Source organism: Taeniopygia guttata, chromosome 4, assembly GCF_048771995.1.
Source record: "Taeniopygia guttata chromosome 4, bTaeGut7.mat, whole genome shotgun sequence".
In the NCBI taxonomy this organism is placed as follows: domain Eukaryota; kingdom Metazoa; phylum Chordata; class Aves; order Passeriformes; family Estrildidae; genus Taeniopygia; species Taeniopygia guttata.
In genome coordinates, this window is record NC_133028.1 from 11,241,169 (window position 1) to 11,269,083 (window position 27,915).

At 38.3% G+C, this 27,915-nt stretch overlaps 1 protein-coding gene across 9 annotated transcripts in view; it reads right to left on the reverse strand.

Moving 5' to 3' along the window:
* The window catches only part of SORCS2 (sortilin related VPS10 domain containing receptor 2), a 533,588-nt gene that overhangs the window by 219,174 nt on the left and 286,499 nt on the right, over positions 1-27,915 (reverse strand). For all 9 annotated transcript variants that reach the window (XM_030270687.4, XM_030270686.4, XM_030270685.4 and 6 more), the window contains exon 3: positions 16,356-16,455. In XM_030270687.4, the coding sequence (XP_030126547.4) occupies positions 16,356-16,455 (100 nt within the window). The remainder of the gene's footprint in view (positions 1-16,355; positions 16,456-27,915) is intronic.

The following is a 27,915-nucleotide window of genomic DNA, read 5'->3' on the forward strand; positions in this document are numbered from 1 at the left end:
TGAGAGCCCTTACACCCAAGGCATGTCTCCCCATTTGCTTACAGCCTGCTCAGCAAATAGAACCAGTAATTTGAAATTAATGCAAAGGATAGGGTAGGAAACTAAGCACAACAGTTTTGACTGAGAAAAAGCAAAATGTAAAGATCAGGTCTCCAAGTTATCTACCCATTTGCTGCAATTGCTCCTAGGTGGATGTGCAAGAGTACTGCTTGGCACTGTAGTAAGGATTGGTTGTTTACAACTGTACCAGGTGGTCAAGGTGAAGTGATGAAGCTGTTAATTACTCCAGAAGATCAGAACAGTTTGAACCTTTGATATGGTCATGGATTTCTCTGTTAATTTATGTGTCATGGTCCCACCTGAGGCTCTTTGAGTGCATCATCCATGGTTAGATGTTGTGGAACCACCCAGTGCTTCCAACTTCAGACAGACTAATCTGTGCAGAATATGGTTTCTCTTTCCCTGTTCTTTCAGAGAAGAATCAGTGCTTCAGGGTATTCTGTGAAATTCCTTTTACTCAGCACCATGGAATTACAGATCCAACCAAAGCATGTAACTCTTCCACAGACTTGTCTGTTACCTCTTTTGTTGGGGCTGCTTTCATCAGCAGCAAATGAAGTTCCTCCTCTTTGCCTGACCTTCTAGAAACATACAGACTTTGAAGACCTTTTCACACACCTTTCACCTTTATCTTGTACAAGGACTGTTTTTCAAAGGCTTTGCAAACTGCTGGGTGCAAAAAGCCTTTAAGAATTACCACATTTTCCGTGTTTTCTAGTGTGAGTGTACTAAAAATGTGGGCATCATTGATGTTCTACCAGAAAATACAAACTTTAACGTGCCCAAATGGCTGCCTATCTTATAATCATGAAGACAGATGGAATGGCATATCTGAACACAAATACAACAAATTGAGGACTACATAAATCTGCAGAATTGACATTTCAAGATAATTGTTTGGCAGTCAAAGTGTTTTCAAAAATGATAAAAATGAAAATTTGCAATTTATTCTTCCAGAATAAAGACAGTTTCCACAGGTGACTAACTCAGGAAGTCTTAGATGACAGATTCAATAGTTTTTAATAGGTAAGGGAATAGAAGCTAAAATACAAACGGGAATAGAAGCTAAAATACAAACTGTACTTTAGCTTTTTGTTTTCACCTCTGAGGTTAAAATTTTAAGATAGTTGAAATTAGGGTGACAGAGAGAATAGTTCAGCATATCTTTCTTTATTGAAAAGCTCAAGAAAATTTGTAAGAAATCACAGTAGATTTTCTCTGATTATAAAAGGCAAAGATAAAATGGCAGTTGCCAAAACCTTGACTATGCTGCCTGCTCTTCCCAGGCAAAGCTCATTTGATTGCAACTTGACTCATCAGATGTTGCTTTAACACCTCTTGAGATGAACAAAGTTGATGTCTACGCTCCCCTGAAGACAAGAACATATTTTTCAAGGCTCTAGGCTGCCAGCCGCACTGCAGTGAAACATATGCTGTCCTGTAACTTCAGATAATAAACAGCTTCTCTTTTGTTCAGCGAATCAGCCACAGAAATAAATTATTTTGTCTCCTGAGACTTTTGAAATGAGTGAGGTCTGTGCAAAAAGGCATCAACTGCATTGTGTTTACTGGGTAATATACTTCTAACACAGGGCTAGATTATTGCAACCACGGTATGATCATTCAGCTGGCTTTCGTAAGTAGCAGCTGAAGTAATCAGTTGTGACTCTGCTATTCCCAACAGCAATCCTTATGGAAAGACTATAAATATTGCATACCCACCGCTACACGTGATGAACAAACATTGACAATAGACTGTATTCTGAAATGGTCAGTAAGTAACCTCATTCCCATAAGAGAACTCTATTTAGGAAGAGATTTTTAGATTGAGAAAGTATATCCAAGATTACAAAGAGGTCTGGTGACATTGTTTGAGAAACTTCGAGTACTGTCAGCAGCCACCAGCTCAACCCCTGGTGGCACTACTGCTTGTACGCTCATTCCCTAGGCATGAAGAGCATTTCATCCAGATAATGGCCTCTTCACACAGACCTAGTCTCACAGCAACCATCATCACACTTATTTAATTTGGAAGCCACCCATCACCATGGTGCACTCATTCCTGTCATCCAGATCATTGACATCCTCATCAGTGATCTGGATGGGGGGAATCACAGAATCACAGAATATGAGGTTGGATGGGCCCTCTAGAATAATCTGATCCAACTAATCTCGGCAAAAGAGTGCACTTTCAGTAAATTCCCAGATAACACCAAGTTGGGCTGGAATGTTGATCTGCCAGAGGTCTGGAAGGCTCTGCAGAGTAATGTGGACAGTCTGGACTGATGGGCCAAGGTAACTCTATGAGGTTTAACAAGGCAAAAGTGCCAGGTCCTGCCCTCATGACCCCTTCATGGTCCTGGCACTTAGGGACATGGGTTAGTGGTGGCACTGGCAGCGTTAGGCTTACGGTTGATCTTGATAATTTTAAAGGTCTTTTCCAATATAAATAATTTTGTGATTTTATGGTATCCCAGTGTGAGCTTTAGAAAGGGAAGGAGTTTACACAGAGGTTTGAACAAAATAATGCCAGGACATTTCTTTGTCCAAAGAAAAGAGGTAAGACATTCTGACAGCAGAGCACCAGTTTGAGATGACTCTTGACTAAAACTGTATCTGATGTGTAATTTTTTATCTGAGGTACAACTCTCTCAACCCTAAGTGCTGCACTATTTAGCAGTGTCCATGCAAGGCTGCCCAGCCATACAAGTTGAGCTGAATGCTGCTGCTGCTCCTGGTGTGAGCGTACCAGGAAAAGCCTCTCAAGGTCAATCTGCAGCTGGAAGGGTGGGAGGACAAAAAGAGATTTGAAATGAAAATAAGCTGGAATGGAAAGATTGAGGAAGAGACACTAGGGAAACACTTTTTTTGGAGCTATCACAAAAGCAAAGTGGGGAGAGATGTGCCATTTCTATCAGCCCACCACTCCCAGAAGCTGACTAGAGTCACAAGGAATAAAAGCAAACCAGGTCAGAGTGATGCCAGACCTCCCGAGGTAACTATTCCAGTTCTTGCTAACTGAAAAATCAATATTCAAAACACATGAAAGGCCAGACTGCAGCACTGTGCACTGCTAAACAACAACCCTAGATGAAAGGTCATCATACTGAAGTACATCTGATTACCATATAACATACTACCACAGAGCTAGGCAAGCCTACCTTGAAGGTTTCCTCCTGATGTTTACGATTCCTTAAGAAATGAAAATAACCTGGAAATTTCAAGCATCTTAGTGTGCAGCAATCAACACATATTTACTGGATTTAAAAGTAAAGTGAATATTTACTGTGCGTTCTTACATTATTCTTAATTTTCCTAAGATCTACCAAAAATGCCTACAGCCTTGAGAACAGACCTTTTTTGGAGATTTCTGGTAAAAGCCACAGGAGATGTCACTGCCAGTTTACAGCTGTAATGTTCTCTGGGGTAATTTTGTTAGCTGAAGCTGCAGGAAAGCAAGAAGGGGGACTCTGGCATTCTGTCACTACATAATTTGCTGATTTTTAAATAAACTTATTTGCTATCATGAACACATAGAGACTTAGACTTTGTCTCTTTTTTCCTGGGTGATAGTCTGAACATGGCTTAAATGTTCAGAGCAGCATTAAGGAACAGCAAAGTGTCCAACTTCAAACACTGACAAGCTGCAGTAGTTTCTTTAGACAGAGAGCAGACAAGAGAGATGCTAAAAAACCACCACAAACAAAACATAGCATGCAAAAGAGATAAATAACTGGCAATTACCTAAATCATGGACCATTGAACAGTGTCACCTGTAGACTACGAGCATCAGCCTAATGAATTCGCCTCTTAAGATCTTAGTTTAAAAAAAATGGGGGAAGAGGATAATGTCCTTACTAATTAATCAAAAAAAGGAAAAATACATAAGCAAAAATACACAAGCTATATATACTTATAGCTTGAAAATAAACTCAGAGTTATAAATATTATGTAAGTAAAAAATTTACCAGCTATCAGAGTAAAAAATGTGTAAGGTTCTGACACTTATAAGGCTATTAAAATGTCAGGGCACTTTCAGAAAAAAATAAATTTTGACCAGAAAATGCTGAACTGGCAAAGGCAATGTTTACAATGCACATTTAAACTCTGACTAGTTTCCCAAGCCAAATGCTAAATTTAATTAGGAGAATTTATTATTTTTATAAACAAAACTTGACATAATTTTAAAGCACTACATTCAAAAGGGTGACAACCTAAGCAAAATATTCCACTTTATTTCATTGGTTTTCCTTATCTTGGCTCCATCAACACTTTCCCAAGCATTTTATTTTAATTTGGAAGTCAAGATACATTTTTTTTTTCAGAATTTTTCAGAGTCTTGGTAAAAATTTCCGATCTTATGCTAATACAGCCGTGTGGTAATGGTACTTGACATGGTAAATGGTTTATAGAAGATACGTGTTAATAAAAATTGAATTCTGTGAACTGTGCAGAAACACAGGGGCAATGTTTTCCAACCAACTATCTAGAATTAAGGTCCTAGGTCTGAATTCAGCTCTCTTCTTCATTTCTGAGTATAACTTTTTTAAGATGTTCAAATTGCCTTAAATACTTTAGAAAAGCTTTAAAACTTCCATTATCTTGACAGAATAGTTTTCTACAAAGTTATGAAATTTGGCTCAGAAATCACATCTTTCATCTTAAAGATATTTTATCTTAGACAACAGATAGATGAATATTTTATTAAAATATGTGTATGCACCTATTTAATCTTAAAAAAAACCCAAAAAAAAACAAAAAAAAAAAAAAAAACCAACACAAAGTGTAAAACTACTGGATCCCTCTTAAGGCTAATTATGATCTTACCATTGAAAATACTCCATTAATTTTAGTCTTTGATTCTGGAAATAGCAACCTTTTTGATTTTTTTTTGTCATCAAACTATACTTTGATATAGTTGACTACTGATATTTATGGTATTGATAGATCTTCCACAAGCCCAAATTCCTCTGTAAACTGATAATAATTTATATTATTTGTCTAATATTTTGTTGTGATGGAAAAGACTAGTTTTCAAGTCTTCAAGCTAAGAGACTGGCTTAGATGTGTGGCATATTATTAAATTTCTCGAATTTCTTTCCCATGCAAGTAATTTACAACTTTCTGTTTCCACATCTGTAAAAGGGAAATCTTATAACCTCTCCAGAATTCCCAAAGTTATTAACAGGCCACGCCAAGTCATCCACATGCACATAAAATCCTGAGATCTTATGGCAGAGCACAGCACACAAGCGGTTTTAATATGGTCTTGCAATACACCAAGCAATACATTAGTACCTCCTGAATGGAATTTCTAGTCCAGAATGGACACTTTTATAGACTATGTTAGCCTAAGTCAAGTGAAATTTACAGTTGGACCTCACAATATTATACATGTAAGAGTTTCTGAGGAGCCTTTGCTTTGCAATCCCAAAGCCCAGCAAAAATCCTGTATCCCTGAGACTTACATAGCAAATATTTAAAAAGAATATATAGATCCAGACTTCCTGCTCCTGTGCTACAGGACTTTGCAGAGCATAGAAACATTTCTGAAATTATCAGCAGCAGCAAGTAAGAGAACCATTGCCTTTGCTGGAGCACAGAAAAAGAACAAAGTGTGAGACACTATTATTCTCATGGACAGACTGGAACCTTTAGCCAAATTGGCCCCACTCATTTATGCCTGCCAGCACTGCATCCCAAACAAACTGTAAAAGCATTTAAACATGGAGTGATGTAATCTGTAGAAAATATTAGTTCATGTGTATGGCTGAATGAAAAAAAAAAAAGGACATATATATTAGCACTATAAAATACTCTAGTGCATTTACTATCATAAATTGATATGAGATGTTTGATTATTCCCATGGTTCCCAGGCTGATTCCTGTAGTCATAGTTACACTGAAAGCACAGCTTTTATGTAACTTGCAGTCGTCCGTTTTTGGCACCGAGTTTTACAAGATAAACACCTGCAATCCCCCAGTGCTACCTGACACACTTCTATCCCACACCCTCCCTGCACAGATTTGTGCCTTATAAAAAAGAATGAGAGCATCTTAGTCAAATCTGAAAACCTATTCAAGACCCAGACTGCTAATTTTGTTTAGAGGACTGAGAATAAAATAATAAATCTATAAATTGTAGATCCAACAATTGCAGGAAAAATTAATCCTGTTCTATTTGGGGCAAAAAGCTGACTTTTCTCATTTCAATGAGAATAAAAGTATTTCCATCATATTCAAATTATTACCTATGTACTGAAACAGCCATGACTGATAAAAGTTAAACAATCTTTAAAAATACAGGAACATATTTAAAACAATTATTTTCAGCATACTGCAAATCGTAAAATGCTGTTGAAAACTGCAGGGGTGTGGCACAAAAAAATACCTAATAAATGTGCATTTGTCTTGAATGGGTTCATAAAAATACTTAGCATTTATTTAGGGATCATAGGAGATCTAGAGATTCAGTATTATGGTCTTAAGTTTATAAACAAGGAAACTAAGCCAGACTAATTCTGTACTTTGTGCAAAACCTTACCTTGCAATCTGATCTCAAGGTAGGCTGTCAAATCATGTCATGTCACAGTGGTTTTGCACTAAGCAAGTGCAATTACAAGGTATGAGGCAATAGGAAGTCAGGCTTCAAGGAGGCTCAGGCTTGCTCAAGGTCATAGAAACTGATGTCAGGTCTCCTGGCTAACAGCTCCCTGACTGAATCATCCTACCACCACTGCTGAAGAGATTTGTTTTATGAATGATAGTTAAGGATGTGTCAGCAGATTTATTATTATTATCCCAAGAATACTGTGATTTTTTAACAGAAACATAGACCATTAGCTACATTCTTATAAATAATATTTTTCTTTAGTAATTGTAACCATGAAAGAAAAAGCTTTCATTTGGTCTACAATCTATGTGTGAGCTGTAAGAAGAAGTAATGCTCAAAAATGGAAGAAAGAAAAGTAGAAAGAGTTTTGGAAAGAGATTAGGAAATGGAAAAGCAGAAAGAGGTGATGAAAGGTTACAAAAAACCCACCAAAAGAATAGGGAAGAGAAATACCTGATAGTCACAAACTTAAACAAGATTGCAGAAGAACCCTCTTCAAAACCAATCAGACAATATTAAGGAGAATCCACCACTCATTTCATAGCAATCTTCTGCTATGAAGGGATGGCAGCAACCTAGTGCATTACTCCCACAGCTGGAAAAAATCTGTCTCTAGTACAAACTCCTAAGAGACCACATCAAGAAGGCTTCAGAGATGTCTTAGTTGAATATGAAATTCCAGTTTCCAGGAGGAAGAATCTTTCTCTGACAGAAACACATAGTGTGAAAAAAAAATTAAAATCCTGTTTTATTTTTGCAAGAATCTTTGCTGACTGTGCTCAAACAAATTTGTGCTGGCTGCATTAGAACATATTTTCCACACAGGTCCTGCTTTTTCAGTAGACATTTGCTGCTGTTGCAGAGTGCTGGGGCTACTTGGAGTCAGGGCCCATTTCAGAATTAGAAGCAGGTAAGCTAACAGTAACATTCATCCTTTCTAGTAAATGCCACAAAGAGACTGGAATAAACAAAGTCACTGGAATACTTAATTTCCACAATAGCTTAGAAGTCCTGCTTGTGGCATGACAGGAAGATTGCAAAAGTTGACTGGTTTAACATCAGTTTTACTCCTGGCAGATCAGGGGTTCTCAGGGGGCTGAGCATACTGCCAGCCCTGCAAAATGGCCATGGCCACCATTTAAGCCCTACTCATTTCCACTGTGCTTCCATGCCAGCTCTGGGGACAGACGTCCTGCTGCATCTCTGCTCCTGAGAGAGCCAGAGAAGCCTGTGTGGGCAGCACAAGGGCAGCTGAACAGCAGTGGTGAAGAGAAGCAGGATTTGACACATCAGTATATTGGACAATGCTGGCATAGTGTGAGGTGTGGACACAGGGATTCATCCACTGTTCCATCACTGGGGAAATTAGAAGGAACCACACAGGGCTTCAAGAGATGCAGATGATCCATCAGCAAGCATGATTAATATGTTTCAAACACTCTGCACTATTATTTTATTGGGGCTGTCTGGGGAATGCACCTACTGTTCACTGTCCTTGCAGATCTCCTGAATGGTATTCATCTCTTGTCAAATACAGTTTAGCATTTTTCACATCATCTCCTTAGCATGGACCTCCTGGTTCCTGCCATTAGACTCTGAGTTAAGATGAAAGAGTTCCAAATTTCCTCCTTTCCATAACATGGGAACATGATACAGCTTCTTGGCATGTTGTGATGTTCAGTAAATAATTAGACAAAAGTAATCTCAACATACAGGATTATTGAAATTGATATAAATAATCTCTATCAGTCACAAAAAGTCCTCATCTTGCCTATGCCAGTTCAACAGAAACCTGACTCTGTTCCATAGACTTACCTGTACCCATTTCATCCAAGCAGATTTGGGCACCAGCTAAATACTTATTGAGTGCAGTAAGAGGCTTGTTACCAATCCTTTACCATTTCCTCTTTTCTCCTGTTTCCTCTCGCTAAGATTCAGCACCACTAATGCAGCACATCTTGTTTTACCTGTGACAGAATTCATGCAGATTGAGTAACTCTGTATTCACTCTTCATATGGACACCTTCTCCTTTGGACACTATCCTATATATTATGATTTGCCTCCTTGTTATATTTAATTCTACAAGTTCCATATTGCATCAGAAAATCTTCCAGGATGATATTTGCCTGGAAATATATAGCCTTAAAAAATATATGTGCATGATCCTCATAAATATTGATCAGAAGACTTTTGTAGCTTTTGCTAGGACACATTAAATTCTCTGCCATGATGGAGAAAAGCCTCATTCGGGTCTCACTCAGGTCTAGAGATCTGCTGCAGATAGTTGTGGTGGATTATTTGAGTTTGTTTTTTCCCTTAGTTATCTCAAGCAGAGAAGGATTTCAAAAGTACTTTCCGGTCAAGGAGCACAGGGGAAGGTTGGACAAGGGAAACACACAACTTGCCTGATGTCCTATACAGCAAATCCATACCTCCCACCCCCTCTATATTTTTCTCTGGCATATGGCTCAAATTTAGAATTGGGCCTAAGAATCTATATTTTAAAATAATGAGCTTGAAATAACAACCTGGTCTAAATTTTGCAAATTTACCATTCTTTTTAGACATAGCAAATCAAACCCCCATACCTTAAACACCGCCCCTCTCCATGGAATACTGTGCATTTCCATTCCCTCTGACCAGCCACCCCCTCAGCAGCACACCCTCCCCCAGGTGCTGAGGGCAGCTTCAGACTTTCAGAAGCATGCTCTTGATTGACTGTTCCTATTTCTCCAAGCAATGACCCCTGCTCATCATAATAGCAAATAAAACCTTGCTGAAAATACGATGCTTGGAATCCTTCTCTTTCCAGAATTACTGGGAGGGAAATCGATGTCTCTCAAGTGCAGAATCTTATGCACAATGGTCTCTTAACAGTTGCTTGGAGGTCTTTTCCACTTTCACATAAATCTTTTTTATGTTGTACTCCCACCAACTAGTCATTTTATTTTTGGCTTCACTACAGTAAACTTCATTTAACATTACGTCTTTTTGGTAGTTGTTGGTGTGCTTTTATGACTAATGAGTTTTAGACAGGATATTCATAAAAACAGAACAAAAGCATCTATAATGAGCATACTGTAAAGACAAGCCTATTTTTCCTCAGAATAATTGTATGCCTGAGCACAAAAGATTGAAAAAGTTGCACATTAGGCTACAAAATCACAGTGGAAGGTCAGTCTCAAAAACTTAAATTGAGATCTCTAAGCATCAAATGAATTCTAGGATAGAATAATAACCCAGAATGTCTGTTCAAGCATGCAGCCATTTAGCTCACACACCTTCTACCTTGATGAGTAATTATCCTATATACCTAAAGGCTGTGGGAAACCTACATGCTGGCCATGGCATTCTACTGTTCACTTGTACTGTTAGTCAGGTTTGTTGGCTTGGCTGGTTTTTGAGGGTTGTTTTCTTTCTTGTTTTTAATATCAATTGCAGCTCTTAATGACAGTCTATTTCAGGTACTGGACTGTAGAATATTTATTGGTTCCACTGGACTGTAGAATATTTATTGGTTCCAAGAGAGTAGAATTGACACAAAAATTTCAGAGGCACCTTCAGCTTGCATGGTTCAATGTTTTAGTAGACATGCATTCAAAAAGGGATTGAAAGACAAACCTGTGATCAGCAAGGTCTAACCATGATCAGCAAAAGCTGGGGATTCCTTCTAGCTCTGCACATACAAGAACAGGATGGAGAAATGCACAGAAAGAGTTTTGATGGAAACAAAACTAAACTAAACCTTTCTCTGTCACACTGTAGGAAAACTCATAATCTAATGGTTAGGAGAAAGGGTATTCTTAAACAGAGGAGTAATACTGCTCCTACCTTCCACCTATTGAAAGGGTTACAAGGAGTTAGAATATGACAATGACATAGGAGTTACACGTTTTTTTATGCAGCGCTGTTTACATACAAATTGTGGAAAAGCCCTGGTATCTCAACCATAGCAGAAATCAGTCCAGCTGGAGAGCTATGGCTCCTACCCTCCATTTAGCCAGTAAATAACTTAAATACTTCTTTAATAGCCCAATCCCAAGCCATTGTTTCATCCACAGCTTTAATTTTCAACAGTTCCACTCTGTTTCTCAAAGCTTTATCCTATTTTTTCCACATATACATAGTCACACCCCATCAAACAGCATCCATCAAATCCTCCCCATATATGTCATGGGCTTGGTAGTGCTGGATGAACCTCGGCTGTGGACTATGACTTCAGCTAACAGCTCAATGAAAGCTCTGACTGTTTTAACCTATTGAGTTCCACTTGTATTTAGCAGCTTCCTGGTTGTCAACAAAGCAACTGTTCATCAGTCATGTGTGAATAAAATCTGGGATTTCTGCCCTGGACTGCCTCTCACAGCAATCTAACAACGAGCAAAGTATGGGGGGGGGGGGAAAGAGTCAATTATTGGGCATATTTCTGGTAGTATCTGGCATACCTGAAGACACACTAAACAGTCATGGACCTCAGCCTTAAGCAAAATGATTCAGTCAGGTCACATTAGTGCTCTGATGGTGCATCACTGGAATAAAACGGAATGGTGACATTGCTTATAAAGCCAGAACACATGATGGTAGAGATCTCAACATACAGACTCATATTCATAATTTCACAGGCAAATGTTCCTGATCGTCTTATTGAAAGGAATATCCCTTATCTGACTACTAGTAAAAGTGTAAGATAATTCTGGTCTCTATATTTGCAGATGTTCTGGTAAGGTCTCTAAGGAAACTGATATGTGAGTAGAATTGTTCCTTACAAGTGAATATAGTCATACTGCATTTTGACAAATTCCACAACCAATTGTTCTGCTGTGAAAGACAAATGTCAAAATTATGAATGACTCCATTTACCTGTAAATGCTTACAAACATTGCTCAAGACAGTTGCATCTTGGGAAGTGCTTTTATATGTCTAGCAAATACTCTTCTGCAAAGGGTAACTCATACTACTTAAATTATCAAGAGTTAAAATAGTGTATAAGAAAGCCTATATCCTTATTACTATCTTAAGTGTTCTGCCTTGTTTGGCAAGCAAGAATATATGTTTGTCACCTTCCCTTTCAGTTTGGAGAAACAAGCAGCTATTGGTTATTGTGACAGCTGGGAAATGTAAGTGTTCAACTCATTTAACTAATAAGTTAGTGTATGCACAATCAATACTTATTTTCTCTTAATATCAAAAGCCTGAATATAAACTTCTTAGCTGCATGTTTTCCAAAAGCATATAAATAGAAGGATGGATGCAACAATTGCATTAGCATGAATTAAAATTAAAATATGCACTGAATGTGAGGGAAAAAAATCAGTGTTTTCATTCAACTCTTCCCCAGCAGCACTACATAAAACCAAATATGTAATTTCTACATCCAACAGCATATATGCTCCAAAAATGTTAAATATTTTATTGATAATTTAGCTTAGTGAAACAAAATTCTGCTAACTTTTTTCTCCTATAGAAAGAATTTTCTTTTTTCACCTGATTCCAGACTGACACTGTAGAAGCCTTAATCCCACACTCTATAAACCATGCACAGCACAATTTCAAGTCACAATTAAAATGTTGGTTTGGAAAACAGAGAACACAAAGCAAATTATTTCCTGCACATGGCACATGACGGATTTCTTGCACCATTCAGCATGTGCAAATTACTGAAAAGGAGATAATTACATAAATTCTGTTGTTTAAAGTGCAGGAACATCCCTTATCACTGTGCAACCCTTCAATAATGCATTGGGAAAGGCTATTTTATAACACAGATCAATGAAAAAGTGCTTCAAATGAAGAAGTTAGCATCAGAGATCTTACATAGCAGAATTCCCCTTCACTAGTCTACAGCTTTCCAAAACCGTATCAGTGTCTTTAGCTGCTGGTTTATACTACACTAAAACCAGATAGAATGCAAACCAAATATTAATGCATCCTAGGGAAGTTTAAACTCTTAATTAGAGTGTGGCCTTGCCTATTACTCTGCTGTTTCACAGCATTTAGGGTGATGATCTTTGATCCTACTTGGTCATTTGCAGCTAAGTCAAGATGCTTTCTACTTGTGCAGCTGCTGGCTGCAATTCAACTCTGCATCACCAACAATACAGCCACAGTTTACACCTCCATCCCATGATTTCTTCAGAAAGGTCCATTCAGAGCAACAAAGCCCTCTAAAGCTCTACCCTCAGAGATTTGCCATCATTTCTTGTCAAAGCTGGGTTTCATAGCTTGAGTCCTCTGATAACTGCAGCAACACAATTTCTGCAGTTGCATTCTGCTGCCTCCAACCAGAAAAAAAAACACAGTGAATGAATTTACCTCAACTGCCAAAAGACTGTGTAGACATGACCTTGATACAACTCTGTCCCAATTCTTAACTTAGGCCTATGAACAGTACTCACCACAACTTATGTATAAGGCTATGGCACATTTCCAAAGCAAAATGGAATGTGCCACTTTTTGAATTAATGCAGTGGGATTTATAGATGATTTCCATACTTCCTGCAGCTCATTCAGTCCCCTGCACTCCTATACTTTACCTTATAACATTGGGGGCTTTTTATACAATCCTTTTTCCATAAGTTGTACTTTTTGCTATTGCACTTCATCATCAATTGCATTATTTTCAATACATCTTAAGAAAATGAAAATTAGAGTAATTCACAGAAAATTTCTAGAACAATTTCACATTTAATGTATAAAGCTCACTCAAAGGCCATTGGTCTGTCTGGTATGATTGCAGCTCACAGAGTGGAGGCATGCTGAACGAAAGTTTAAGCCACTTCAGGAGCTGGTATACTGGAAGTTATGAACTATAAAAATTATGTCAGCCCAAGAACTAGACTGGAGCCTTCTAGCAGATATTTCATTTAATTGCATTTCAAAACAAATAAACAATCTCCCACTTTGTGTTTGTTTCTTGGCCCATGAAAGCTCTAGCCACAAGGCACAAATCAAAGAAGGCAAAGGCTGGGACTAGGAGAATGAAGAACTTGTCATGGAGGGAGGAGAACAGGTTTGAGACCATGTAAGGAACCTGAAGGTGCACAAGTCCATGGGACTTGATGAGAGGAATCTACAGGCCCTAAGGATGGTGGATGAAATGAGCCAACAGCAGTGCGGTGCCAGCTGGGGTTAAACCATGACCCATCTCATCGTATATCTTTGTAGAAAGCCACAGTTTGATTCTGTTCAAACCCACAACAATCACAAAGTCAGTTACAGAGACCTCCACAAGATAATTCCACCTTATTCTCATAGAATTCTCACAAAGAACTATGACTTTAACAGTACGAATTGCCTGGAGATACCTGTATTTTTCCTTTGTTTTTTTTTTTTTTTTTTTTTTTTTTTTGTTATAGAGAGAGAGAGCTTGACCAGATACCTAATTCTAAAGAACTTAAATCAGGTGTGGTTAATGCTCTGATGACACTGAGTTGGGAATGATGAGCTATAAATGTGCAGTATCTGTTCTTCCACAGATGAGGACAACAATGGCTAAATGAAAAGAAATCATAGAACACTTTTTACTATGTGAAGTATTAAAAATCCCTTTAAAATGTATTTTATCTTTGCTTCCATGTATTTTCATAGTCACTAAATGCTAAGTGGTAGCATGGGACTACTTATGCTTTAAATTTAATGTGCATGCTCAGTTCCAGTATATGCAGTCAGTACTCCATTTTCCATTTTCAGCACATTTTAAAAGATGTGAACTGGTTGAAGAAAACCCACACCATAATGATCTGAAGTAACATCAAGAACAAGACTTCTCTCAGCTCAGACAAGGGAGTCAGAGTTCTAAATATTCTATTCCACCCCAGTGCAACTGTTCTGAAATAGACAGACTGGGAAATATGATCCTCCATCATCCCAAATAACTTGGGTGAGATCAACTTAGTCTTGCTCTTAATACCCTAATCAAAGGTCCAGCACCTAAAATTTCCCATTACAACAGACTTACAAGATGAAGCTCTTCCAACATGAAGACCTCCCTCTTACCTTCCACGGGTGACTGCGAAACCTCCAAGAACAGTCTGAAGCTGCTGGGTAAAACAAGAAACCCCACTGCTTTCATCATTTTTGTACCACATATGCATGTATGTATGTTTCCATGTACTAATATATTTCCCTCTGGCATCATTTAAAGGCCCTAGAAATCCTTTCTGCTCTGTTGTTTTTGTTGTTTGTATACTAATAAACATCTTCATAGAAGTAAGTTTCCCCATAAACATAGCATATTTGTATTGACTCAAAAGGACTTTCTTTATCAGTGGCTTTCAATATCATATTAGTTTACTAAGTGGAGTTTCAACTGTTGAAATTCAGTAGAATATAGATTTTTCTTAGACAGGATTAACATGAGGGTTCTTGTGAATGCTGGTGTGTCTTTCAGGCTTGAAATAAAGCAGTGATCTTACTGCTGTTTATTTTTTCATTCAACTGGCACAACCGTATTGTCACTGAACTCTTGTGCTTGGACAGGCTTTGATATTGTAGCTGATTGAGCTGGAAAGGATCCTCCACGGGGCTCTCATCCATCTCGTTCTTCAAGCTCTTATTTCAGAAACTGAGATAAAGATTTTTGGTTTTATTCTTTTGGACTTGAAACCACCAGTAGATTGAAAGTCTAGTAGAAGAAACTTTGTGCTTGTTGGTGGTTCCACCTCAAGAAACAAAATTGTACTGTCTGGCTTTGCAGCAGATTAAAAATATAATACCAATCTGAGACATAGTACAATTTGGGCACAAAATTCCAGTGATTATTTCAAGGGAAATACAATATGTACTTAATCATCGAGGCAGTCTTACTGATTTTTGCTGATTTTTGATTAAGCAAAACAGACAGACAAACACAACAAACATTGTTCTTTGTATTAGAGGCCTCTACCTGAAATCAGTATTTCTGTATTACACGGGATTTAAAAGACCCTTATCAAGAAACGATTCGTATTTCATGAAAGACCCACTGTGCTTATGTTTCACATTGTACCTCACAATTCTTGCCATTTAAATCACAGGCACTTTGAAGACATAGAAGGGCTGTTACTGTGATTTTTTTTCCCATAATCATTGTTCCCGTTGCTTCTAATACAACATTCATTGTAAATACACTCAGTGGGTCGATTTTGCTCTTACTTATAAAATCCACTTAACCTTTCCAGGTTCCAGGAAAAGTGTTTTGTTCCTTAGTAATGATGCAGGAACATTTCTTAGCAATGCTTCAAGGAGAGGGGTTTTTAAAAATATTTAATTAAGGTTTTACACAGGATAAATATAATTATCAATGACAGCCTACCCAGTCACTATACTTTATATTAAGGAGCATACAAAGAACCTTGTGCATTAAGGATGAAGAGTTTGAATGTTAGTCCCAGAATCCACTGAGTTGTGTGAAACCCAACAGGATTTCCTTTTTCATTTGCATGGAAAACACTATGAAAGCTTGATTTCCAGGAGTCATATAAGTCAATGACCTCATAAGGTTTCCATGTCCATCAAGGTAATTTTTTTTCTGTCTGTACTATTCAGGAACAATAAATATCCCACTTCTGTATGTCACAAATGCACCAAAGGTGATCTTCACATCATGAAAATCAGTTTCCTATATTGTGAAAACCTGTAAAACACCCTTCATGTAGTTGCAAAATCTCACCTGCACTACAAAACCGTTTTTTTGCCACATACCTTCTTTTTGTTGGTGGAACAAATGTAGAAATTGTCAATAACAGTGGCAATCCCAGGCTGTAGATTCAACTTTGTGTATAATGTCCCAAAATCTGAAGACCTGAAAGAAATCAAACATCTGTAAGTGCTCTCTTCTAAAGGCTTCAGCATTGAAACTCTGCAAAGAAAATTCCTCTCTGTGCACCAGTGTGCCATTTTCAATGCTTCTCTGTCATCCTTTTGTTCTTTTCAATGCTCATTAGCCACTAAAATAAATCCACTATTATAAAGGAAACCAGGTTCTAGATTTGAAAAAACTGGCTAGTTCTGTCTGTACTTTGAAGTTCTCTGCAGTGCTAGTTTATTTTGTTCTGTGCAGTGCCAGCAGCCTGACATATACTTCTTTCCATCATTACCCACAAGGTGGAAAAAAAGAGCTATGAAGAGCACAGGCTCATTGGCAAGTATTAACAGCACCTCCTCAGCTATGCAGAAAAAGAAGAGTCGACTTCAGAGCTTGTTCTTGCATAAGAGAAGAATTTGGCCTGAGATCTGGAAGACTCACATTACACCTCAAGCAGAATTAGTACTGGAAGGTATCCCATCTACTCCTCCAGCTCTTTTTCAGAGGATCACTCAATTTTGAATTAAAAAAAGGAAAGTCAGTATTTGGCCATCAGTACATCACACAGGTGTCTCCATAAGTATTTCAAATGTGTGCACTCTGCAGAATTTGTTCCATATTCCTGAAAAGCCATCAGTGAAAAATGGCATCCATGCTTTGCAGTTGTATTGCCAAAGTCAATTATAGAAAGAACAGACAAGTAAAATGTTAATATAAGGAAAAGTTAGGGAAATTCAAAGCAAGTCACATTCAAATTTAAATCACTTTGGATGAAACCTTGCTTGTTCTGTTTAGGATCAAATTGTACCGTATGCCCTCTCCATATTTACAGTCATTCATTTTGCATTTGGAAAGGGACTCTGACACATCTAAGGCACTTGTGCCTTCTTCACCAAGAAGCACACCCTAGGACAGAGAGTTGGTATGAGGACTTCCACTCTATACACCCTCTTCTCTCCCTGGAATAAGAAATAGCGCTGAAGGTACCCTGCCCTAACTCTTCATCATTCAAACAATTGGGAGCACTCAAAATCTCTCATGTGCAAGAGAGCCAAGACAAGACCGTCCTTCCCAGTGTGACACTGCACTGCCTGTGCAGTGATTTCTGCCCTATAGCCCTTTTCTACCATGTTCATTGTTCCCCAGCAGGCTCTGCTGCCTCATGCTCCTCACCCAGGGTAGTCACTGCTGAAGTTTGTGGGAGCATTGCTGAGTCCAATGAGAGAGAACAGCGAAGAACCAAACCCCTGGCTGAGTGTGAGAACTAGCCCACTGCCTGAGGTCTCCTCCAAGCCACGTGAGGCAGCTTAATCCCTGAAGGGCTAGGGGCCACAGAAGGCCACCATGACATCCCAACTATGTCCCAGTGCCACTCAGAATGTCACTGAAGTTGGAGGGCATTGTTTTATGAAGCCAGAGGCGCCTTCTGTGTTTTCACCAATCCAGTCTTCCACGAGATACAGGAACTTTCAGCTGCTGTCATGGAGCAGCTTTCTCTTTCTTTGGCATCACCAAGTATAGTGGGCAGACAGTGATAAGCCTGGAACAGGTCCTAAGGAATAGCTAGAAAGATTCGTGTTTACCTTGTTTTTCTTCCTTCTCCACCAGTTAAAAAAACTCAACTGGTCATAAGACAATGAAACTCAGGCCATCCTCCAGCCTAAAGCCGAGAGTTTAACCATTTTATAGCATTATCTGAATAGATTTGACCTGGGATTTTTTTCCCCCTACAATGTTGCTTTCTCTGCAGATATACAGCAATGCATTAGAGAATTAACTGAATCATAGCAATTCGATTTTGACAAATAAATATGTAGATATCAAACACATACAACTGCAGTGTACAACTGGGTGTTCAGCACAGAACTAATTAAAATTCTAAGGGGAATAGGATGGACAGTGCTAAACCTAATTTGCCAGTGGTATTTGACAGAAATAAATTAAAGCAAAGACTTAAAATATCAACTTCAGACAGATGCACTGAAACCATGCAGAACAAGTGTGTATAATGGAAACATAACCTAGTCTATTCTTTTTGAGGGAAGAGTATAAGGTTGGTGGCTAGCCCAGTAATAACATCCTGAAATAATTCTCTGAACCTTAAAGATGATTAAATTTACTTTGAAGAGGCAGTTCCAGGATTAATACAATGGGACCACTGGAGAGTGACATCATGCGAGGGACACCATGGCAACTCTGTCAATGTGTGAAAGGAGTACAGGCAGGAAGCCCAAAAAAGATAAGTTCCAAGATATAAAAAGTTCCAGTCCAAAACTTTCCCTTCTAATGCTCATGACTTATAGAGAGCAATGCCAAAAATGAATGAGGTTTTAACAAGATGAGAAAACTAAGATAACTACGGTATTTTCAGACAAATGTAATAAAACTCTACAGTCAAAAATATTTTTAAGGTAAAAAATTAGCAGTCTCAAGGGAAAAAAAAAATCCAGTTTCAGTCTGAGAAAATAGGCGACTGTATCTCCCAAAAAGTACACCATGTCTAAGCAGGAAGACCATGATTGGAAGAAGATCTGTGGATCTATGGAGTCAGAATGTATTCTGACTTCCAAATCTTTTTTTCTATAGCCCAGACTTGAGAGAGCCCAGGAATGTCAGCTATTCTTTGAGACATTCATGCACAAGAGGACATAGTTCAAGGACATCATTCAAGAGAGGCACTGTGAAAAATAATTGGTTTTCCAAATCTGCTATAATCCAGAGAGAACAGGTCACCTCTACTTTTTCACTTAAGATATAACTTTGAAGTTCCTGACTCTGCATATATAAAGAACTAACATTTTGTGGCATGCAGCTAGAACAGAATATCCTTTAATTGCACTACTGAGCTACAGACAGTTAGGGAGGATGAATTTTACGATCACAGTGCATGCCTATTTCAATATATATTTGCGCTTGTACAAAATTAAGGAGAGGAGGAGCCCTTTACAGTTTTCCAGTCTTTGTGAGATTTTTTTTTTCTGTTAGGAACCCGGCTCATGCTCTGTCAGGAGTGTTAAGGAGATGGAAAAAAAACCACATGAGTAATCTACTTTTATCAGGATAAATGTATTCTCTTTCCTCCCTAAAATCATGAAAAGATATTTCAAGTTATAATGGAAAGAGGATACAGATGTACCTGATGAGAAGAGTATAACTTCCTCCTATACCACAGTTTATTTGAAGTGGCAGCAAAACAGCAGAACTCCACAAACCAGTTCTAATTAACATAGTTAATTAGAATCTTGGCTTTATGTAACACATTGCAGGGGAAACAGCAAGCTATACTCAGGCTGCTTCCTGCTGCTGTGTATCCCCTGTTCACTACAGCCACAGATTACAAAGATGTTTCTTCATTCAAAAGCAAAATTCACTGGAAGATTCACGGGATACACATCTTCCAGTACTCAGGTGACAGAACCATTGGATGGTGGGACAACATGATTACTCACATACTGATGCAGATATCACACAACCTGGGCCTGACAGTTAATAGCTTTTTATGAAGTCATCTACATGTTTCTGCTTTAATATGTGCTGTCTCTTTTTTTTTTTTTTTTTTTTTTTTCCCTTTATGGAAAAACTCGGTTCTCACTGTAAGAACAGCATGTTCAGATAAGAGTCCTCAAAATCATACAATGATATTACACATAGACGTAATTAGGTCTTTTTAGCTTAATATTGTAGGCTCAAAAAAATAGTTGGGAAAGCATCCAAGTGGTAAAAAAATGTACCCTGATGAAATAAAACTCCCAAAGCTCCTAAGCTCTGTGCAAATTTAGGTCTCACCCTCAAAAATGTAACTTTTTAGATTTGAGGTAAAATAAATCTATGTCTAACATAATTTGGAGCTGTACTTAAACATTGGATCTGGATATCTTCCAATAGAAATGTTGAGGAAGAAGAAATTTAGCAGATACCAAAAACGACATCAAATGTTTGCCTTTCTGAACTTCACTATCATTATAAAGCTCTCCCCTGGTGACTCACACCTATAGTTCAACATTGCTCATTGTTAGTGATTTTCCAGGTTATATTTACAAGTAGATATTTAAAAATATATAAGAAAAATTAAAAATTAATAAAGTAAGATGTTGATGAAGATTCTTAGAGATGAAAATTGCATTCCCAAATCAAATGTAATACTCAAAGAACACATCAACTGCAAAAAAATGCTTCCTTTTTTTTTTAATGAATTGAAGAGACACACTAGAAAGAAAATGGTTGGAACACTTAACACACATGTTCATGAGATTTCCCCTACTTTTTATTCTTGAAGACTAACTCAAGATCCATTCTAGTCAAATGAGTCATATTGTACAAGCTCCATTAACTTAAAATCCTGGAAGACAACAATGAAGAGATTTCAAATGCCTCTTGGACCACTTAACTGGTGAAATTAAAAAAAAAAAAATGTATTTGAAAGAAAAGAATACAAAAAATCTGCAGGTTTAGATAACTGGGAAATTGTTGGAAAAAAAATTCAATTGAGATGCACATTAGAGAATCAAGGAAGAGTGGATCATTACATAAACCCACTCGAGTAATTCCCACTTAATTTTCTCCAGACTCTATTGCAAATGTTGTCTTCCCACCTTCCCCTCCTTTCAGTCAGCAGAACAGTCCAAGATTTACAGCATGAGCTTTTAAAATGCAGGATAAATTATTTTAGGTTCTTGCTCTGTGGCAGACTTACAGCTAACAGTAGGATTTCCTTTGTTCTCTGGTCTTTCACCTGAATAATAAGACAACACTGTCGGCTATACCTCAAATGTCTGTAAGGAAAATAGATAACTAGAGCAGAGAAATGAAGAACTGGCTGATGGAGGATGTAAAACAGATACATCAGAGGTTCCAGCAACAAATACCAGGACAACCCTACTGAAAGGGAAGAAACCAGAGGAACATCATTAAAGAAGTGGAAAACTAACTCATCATCTTCACTTAAACAGTACAGAAGCCTTCAAAGGCTTTTACACGTCCAGTGTGGAAACTGCAGAGGCTTTGGTTAGCCTCATAAAATCCTTTCAAACAAAACCAAAAACCTCAAAACCTCCAAAGGCTTTCTACAGAGAACAAACACATCATAACATTGATTTCCAACACCCAACTCATATATTGAGGAATTCATACAGATGAAAGTTTCTTCAAAGACTGTAGAAGAGTGGGACTCCTTGCAATCCAATTAACACCCAGCAATCCAATTAACAGATTATTAATCAGCTATCAGCTTTGTTGGAGTACGTTTTGGAAATACCTCTCTCTCTACTTTCCAGAAAATTAAGCGTTTTGGAAATTACATATTTTTTGTCTCAAAACTAAAAATTTAGAAATGCTTCTTCCTTAATTCAGTTTTACACTAAAGAATCAATGGTGAAGGCTAGAGGTAACATATACATATTTTAGCAACTTCATATTTAGGCAACAGAGGGTTTAATTTCTTTTCCCAAAACCACTAGAGATTAACATGTCCTGTTTTCACTTATCAATTATTGATATCATATATTAATCACATGTCCGATAAGATAGATATTTTTTAGAGCTGTTGGTAATCCTAACTGCCTTTTTAGTTGAAATTAGCTGTTCTGTAATGCTGTGCTGTGTACAGGACATGGCGCAAGTTTGTATTTATACAGCTATAGAGACTCCTTCCAATAATTACATATACTCCTTCCAATAATGCCCATATATATTTGATTGCAAATTGCTGACCTAAAAAATTCCACAAGAAAAAAAATACACTCAAAAAAAAAAAAAAACCCAAAACCCAAAAGACTGCATTTGCATCAAGTGAATACTCAAGAAGGATCATGAACATCACATATTCTAGACCTGAGCTTTTATTCAAAGCATTAAATATATCCAATTCAACTGGCCACAGTGGAAGGAAAACCAGTCCTCTGTAGCCAACAGCAAAAGCCAGGATTACCATAGCAGGTGACTTTTAGAAGTCAGATCTCTCTTCAGGAACTCTGGCTGCTCAAGTCAGAGTGACAAATAAGACATGACCTTACTTTGCAACGCATACAGCTGAGTCCTCCGACACCACACGGTACCAAGTCTGACAGGGCCTCCAATTGGCATGCCGGGCTACAATCTTCTACCCTGATGTTGCAATTACCTTTGAAGAAAGCGTTTTGAGTCCACGTTTTCCAGGAACTATCCTTTCTCAGAGCTGTCTGGACCCAATGCTTCATACGTGTACAGCAACCATTCACATTTTCTTATGAGAGAACATGGATGGTGGTAAACAGAGATCTTTGTACAGATGGAGATATCAAGTCCAGACCTTTGTACTTGATGGAGATATGTGAATTATACAATGTGTATTCATGTACTGTATCTTCTGTCATGCATTTGTCAGGTACTGGTTTTGGTTAATTTCTTCATCCACACAATGCACACACACATGCTCAAACTCCAATAGTTGGTAGCATTGTATCTTTACTATCTACTACATATCTTTCTGTGCTGTATTTAAACATTCCCACTCTGCATATCTCACTGTATACCATTGCAGTTATCTTTGCAGCCCTTCATTAGTCCTTCAATATACCACAAACATCCTGCTCATTAGCCTATAATCAATCTGCTTATCAGTTACATTTTCAAGCTCCTCATTACTTTGCTGCACAGCTGCAACAATTAGCTTTTATATTCTACAGGCTGACAAAACATCACATTAGCTTCTATTAGCTGCAGCCATCTCCTGTCCTCTTAGAAAGTGTTAGTTTAGGTTAGACACCTATTCTGAAACTACTGCCTTGGTACATTAATTCCATCCCCAACACACAGCACTTGCTGTCAGTATGTCTTGGAAGGTACAGCCCGTAGCCACGCTCGCAGTACACAGATACTTGTGATGAATCCACTCAACCATAAAACAAGCAGTGTCACAGTGACAAAGCAGACAAGACACCGCCAGCAAGACAGGGTTACATCTTACTTTTGCAAAAACTAAAAGGTCTGGGTTATTTCTTCCTTAGCTTTGCAGCCATGGAAGAGCTGGGGCATGTGCTGGATCGTGCTGTCCTCAAGGGGCACAGGGTCTAAATTACCTTGAGGTGCTTGGGGGCAAATTAAAATTCCCCCACAATCATTCAATCCTAGTCATTTGTTCCTGTTAAAAACAAACTTATTGAAACAATTCACAGTCAAAATAATGGTTTTGAAGCCTTGCTTTTGGATTTCAGTAATGGTGTTTACAGTTCCTTCCCACAAACAGTTCCAGTGACCTACATGAGGGAGTAAAAAACAAAAATGAAATTGTGGGAAATAAGGAAAAATCAGTTTCTTACCACACTTTTTTCACTGGATTCAACATATTGTGCAAGTAACAGTGAGTATACAGGCATTTCTCATAAGAAACAGCTCTGTGTAGATTCAATTTCAGTAGCTGCAAGTCCAGCACTGCACTAGCAAAGAATGAAGTGTATTATGGAGCATTTGGGAGGTTTACTGTTGAGACACTTAACTATTCCATTAACTATTCAATTATTACCTACAAAACAAATTAATACTTCCTACATAAAACTACCTTCCTTTCACCTATTTAGACACCCAGCTCTGGAAAAAAAAAAAAAAAAAAAAAAAAAAAAGGTTGGATTTAATTTTGATGGAGTATTTTTGTTTGGTTTTTTTTTTTTAATTTTTAGTCTAGGAAAAAGAAGTCCTTGTTGCTAAAATGCAAATTTCCAAAATCATGCTTACTAACTATATTGCCAGAAGTGGAAACATACATATATCACTTCCAGTATGATTTTTCTTTTAAAAATGTTGTGAAAGGAAATGAGTAATTACAAAGGAATTGTTTGTTATCTCACATATTTGTGTTCTTTGGGGAAAGGAGATGGTTCAAGAATATTTTCTTGAGGTTTGTAGGGAACATTAAAATTTTCCACCACGGAAAAATGCTAGGCATTTCCCGTAGCCCAGGCTTTTTATTTAAACCACTAAACACAGCTGAAATATTTCTGAAACAACTTTATTCTCAGTCAGGCAGCTTCTTGGAAGGCAAGAAACATGTTGGGATAGATGAGAGGATTTGGCCTTGTGCTTTCTGACCAGAACAGCAAATTTTCTTGCAATCACTGGATAGAACTGGTTGGAATAGGAACATTTGTGGAATTAAAAAAGAACTGATAATAATTTAATAAATTGCATATGCACATTCACATGCAATTATCTATTCTTTTAGCAATGGATTCTGCAAACTGTAACAGTCTTCTACTCACTCTTCAGTAAGCAGAACTCTTCTTTAACTCCAATTGTAGCAGTTTTAGCTTTTGCTGCTGAAGTACTGACCTCCATTTTATGATTGAACTATATGGCCAGGTGTAGCACATTATAAAAAGGTAAATGAAGTCAATGTTTGGTCAGTAATTTGACTGTGGTACTCTGCACCTGAAGCCAAATGCTTGGCAAAACTAAGGGAGTAACTGGACATTTTTAAAACAAATAAAAATCCTAAACAATTAAATACAGAAAAATATACTCTGGAAATGTATCAGGGACCCACGTTGCATGTTGTGAGTTTTCTGGAATGCTTCTCTGAAACTGCAAATATACATCTGGGATGGAGGCTGGACAGTGCTCAGATGCAGCTCAAGTTCATCCAAGATGTCAGTTCCCATGTTCCCTGTGTCAAAGGAGTGATTATTTCAAGTTATTAAAATCGAATCAGAACAAAACCTTTACAAGGATTTTAAAAGAAATGTTTTGAATCCCTCTCCTTCAGAAACAGTTCACGTCAAAACAATCATCTGCCTCACCCATGTATGCCCACAAACAACATTGCCATGCTGTGTCTGAATCATAAAAACATTCACATGGTTAAACAAAATCAGGTTTTCCTAACAGGTTTAAAATCACTGAATGTCTGTGCTGCCTGAGCTGGCAGCATGCAGAACACGAAGCCTGCAGGTAGGAATGGGAGGAGGCACGTCTCAGGGTGCTGCAGCAACCAGGGACACCAGGGAATTCAGATACTCACAACCACTTCACAAAAGTTTGTTTCTGTTATTTGCTAATGACCCCAAACATAACCTCCTAACAGCCTTCTACAGTTGCTGAAGGGGTTTTATTTACTTATTTATTTATTTATTTTGTTTTGAGCTTTCAGCAGCCCAATTTCCCTTACAGGCATTCTCCTGTGACTGCAGTGACACCTGTGGAGGGCTGAGCCCATCAGCTGTAGTTTGGCCTGCTGTTGAACTTGGCAAGCCAGCAGCACATAAAGCCCCAGCAGATGTTTCTGCTTTAATAGCAGCTCTTTCAAACCCTTGGCCAGACATAAATCCAAAATAGATCCAGAAAAGAGACAAACAGTGCCACCATCATGGCTCTTAAAATTAGGAGGCAGAACTGGGCTTTTCTGCAGGACTCTGAGAGACCATTAGCAGCAGAAGGTGTCGGGAAGTGTTCCCATAAATTATGCTGACAGGTTAAGAGGGCCAGCCACAGCAAATGCAGCAGCACATTTTGCACTGTGTCATGGTTTGCTAGGAAACAGAATCCTAAGACAAATACACACATTTACACAGGAGTTTCCAAACTAAGATCACGCTTCAGAGCAACAAGTACAGGAAGCAGCCAATTTTATGGCCATTAACACCTCCACATGGATCTATGGTGCTTCCACACCATGTTAATGAACATTCCAAAAATAAAACAGTAAGGCAATGAGCCTTGGTTAAAGAGATCTTCTGAATACATGCCTTGCTGGATCTATTTTCTTAAAAGAAAGCTGCACTAAGAGTGTATTTACAGCTGCCACTGTACTTTATGGGAGAGGAGGTTGATATATATCAGGGTGACATGCTAATACATTCATTCACTTGGTGATGACTAACTGCCCCAACAGAAGCCTGGTCCACTGTAAATTACTGACTTGTAATTTCAAATGCAAGTTAAAACAACCCCATAGAGTAAGAATAGTTCTCAGCATTCAAAATAACTCAAAGCACTGAAGGAGCTGAAAATGTCAATCACATTCTTGTCTGACATTAAAGGAGGCTTGGAAGAGAAAAAAGTGACCCAGTGTCTAAAAAGGAGTTCTTTTGTAGGAAGGAAGGTTATAACCTGTTCTCCTTCCCCTATCACCTACTACTCAAGCTCAGATGGAGCTGCCAGTAGCAGATGTGGCTCTGTTTGGGTGTCTGGGCTTTCACACTGATTCTGGGACAGCAGGGGATGGGCTCCTTCCTTGCACAAGCCTGTGGTGGTTGAAAATCACCAAAAGAACAGCTTCAGATGGAGGCCAGCAAATTTCACAGTACCCAAGAAGATGAGAAAGAGATCCATGATGATGGCAGCAAGTTTATAGATAATACAAAACTGTGAAGAATGGCTGATATATCAGTAACACATCTTGTGGAGATACAGGCAATGGGAATCTCATCAAGCTCAGCAAAGTGAGGTAGAAAGTGCCACACCTGAAAAGAAACAGCCCCATGCAGCAGTACGTACTGGAGGCCAACAGGCTGGAAGGCAGCTTGGCAGAAAAAGCCCTGGAGGTCCTGGTGGGCATCAAATCAAACCTAAGCCAACAATGTTCAGCAAAGGCAGCCAACAGTGTCTCAAGGTGAACCAGGAAGAGCATTTCCAGCAGGCTGAGGGAGGTGAATCCTTCCCACTCAGCACTGCTGAGATACTGCTGCAGTAGTGTGGTCCCTCAGAATGAGAGGCACAGACATATGGATTACACCCAGCAAAGAGCCACAAGATGATCAGAGACTGAAGCACCTATCACAAAGGGCAAGGCTGAGAGAACTGGGGCTGGGCAGCCTGGAGAAGGCTCAGGGGAGACCTTATCAATGTATATAAATAATTGATGTGTGTAAAGATGGAGCCAGAGTCTTCTTGGCAGTGCTCAGTGACAAGCCAAGAGGCAATGGACACAAACTGAAATACATTAAACTCCATTTAAACATTAAGAATTTTTTTTTTTTTTTTTTTTTTTTTACCATAGGGTGGCTGAACAGTGGTGTCTGCCCAGGGAACTTCTGTTATCTCCATCCTTGGAGATACTCAAAAGTCAGCTGGACAAGATGTAGATCACTGCTTTGATCAAGGGGGCTGGATTCAGTGATGTCAAAGAGCTCTCTTCCATTGTCACTCAACTTGTGACTCTGCAGCTACTGGAAGTTAAATTACATAATTTGACTTTGTTGAAGATAGTGTGCATCAAAAGTAATTTTGTGTAGACAACCAACACATTTAAAGCATCACCAAGTCATAGAAGGAACTTCACTGCATATTTGCTAGGGAATCCACAACTTCACAAACTAAAACCAAAAGCTTTGTTATTTTGCTTTAAGTTCAGCAGAACTGAATTCTGCTTGAAGTGTGCTTGTTCCAAAGAAAATCCTAACTCACAGCACTGTGGATTAAGCCAACAAAAGAAACCTTCACATTTACTGATAAGAAAAGTGCTTACAACACAGAGCCTGCATAATCTTT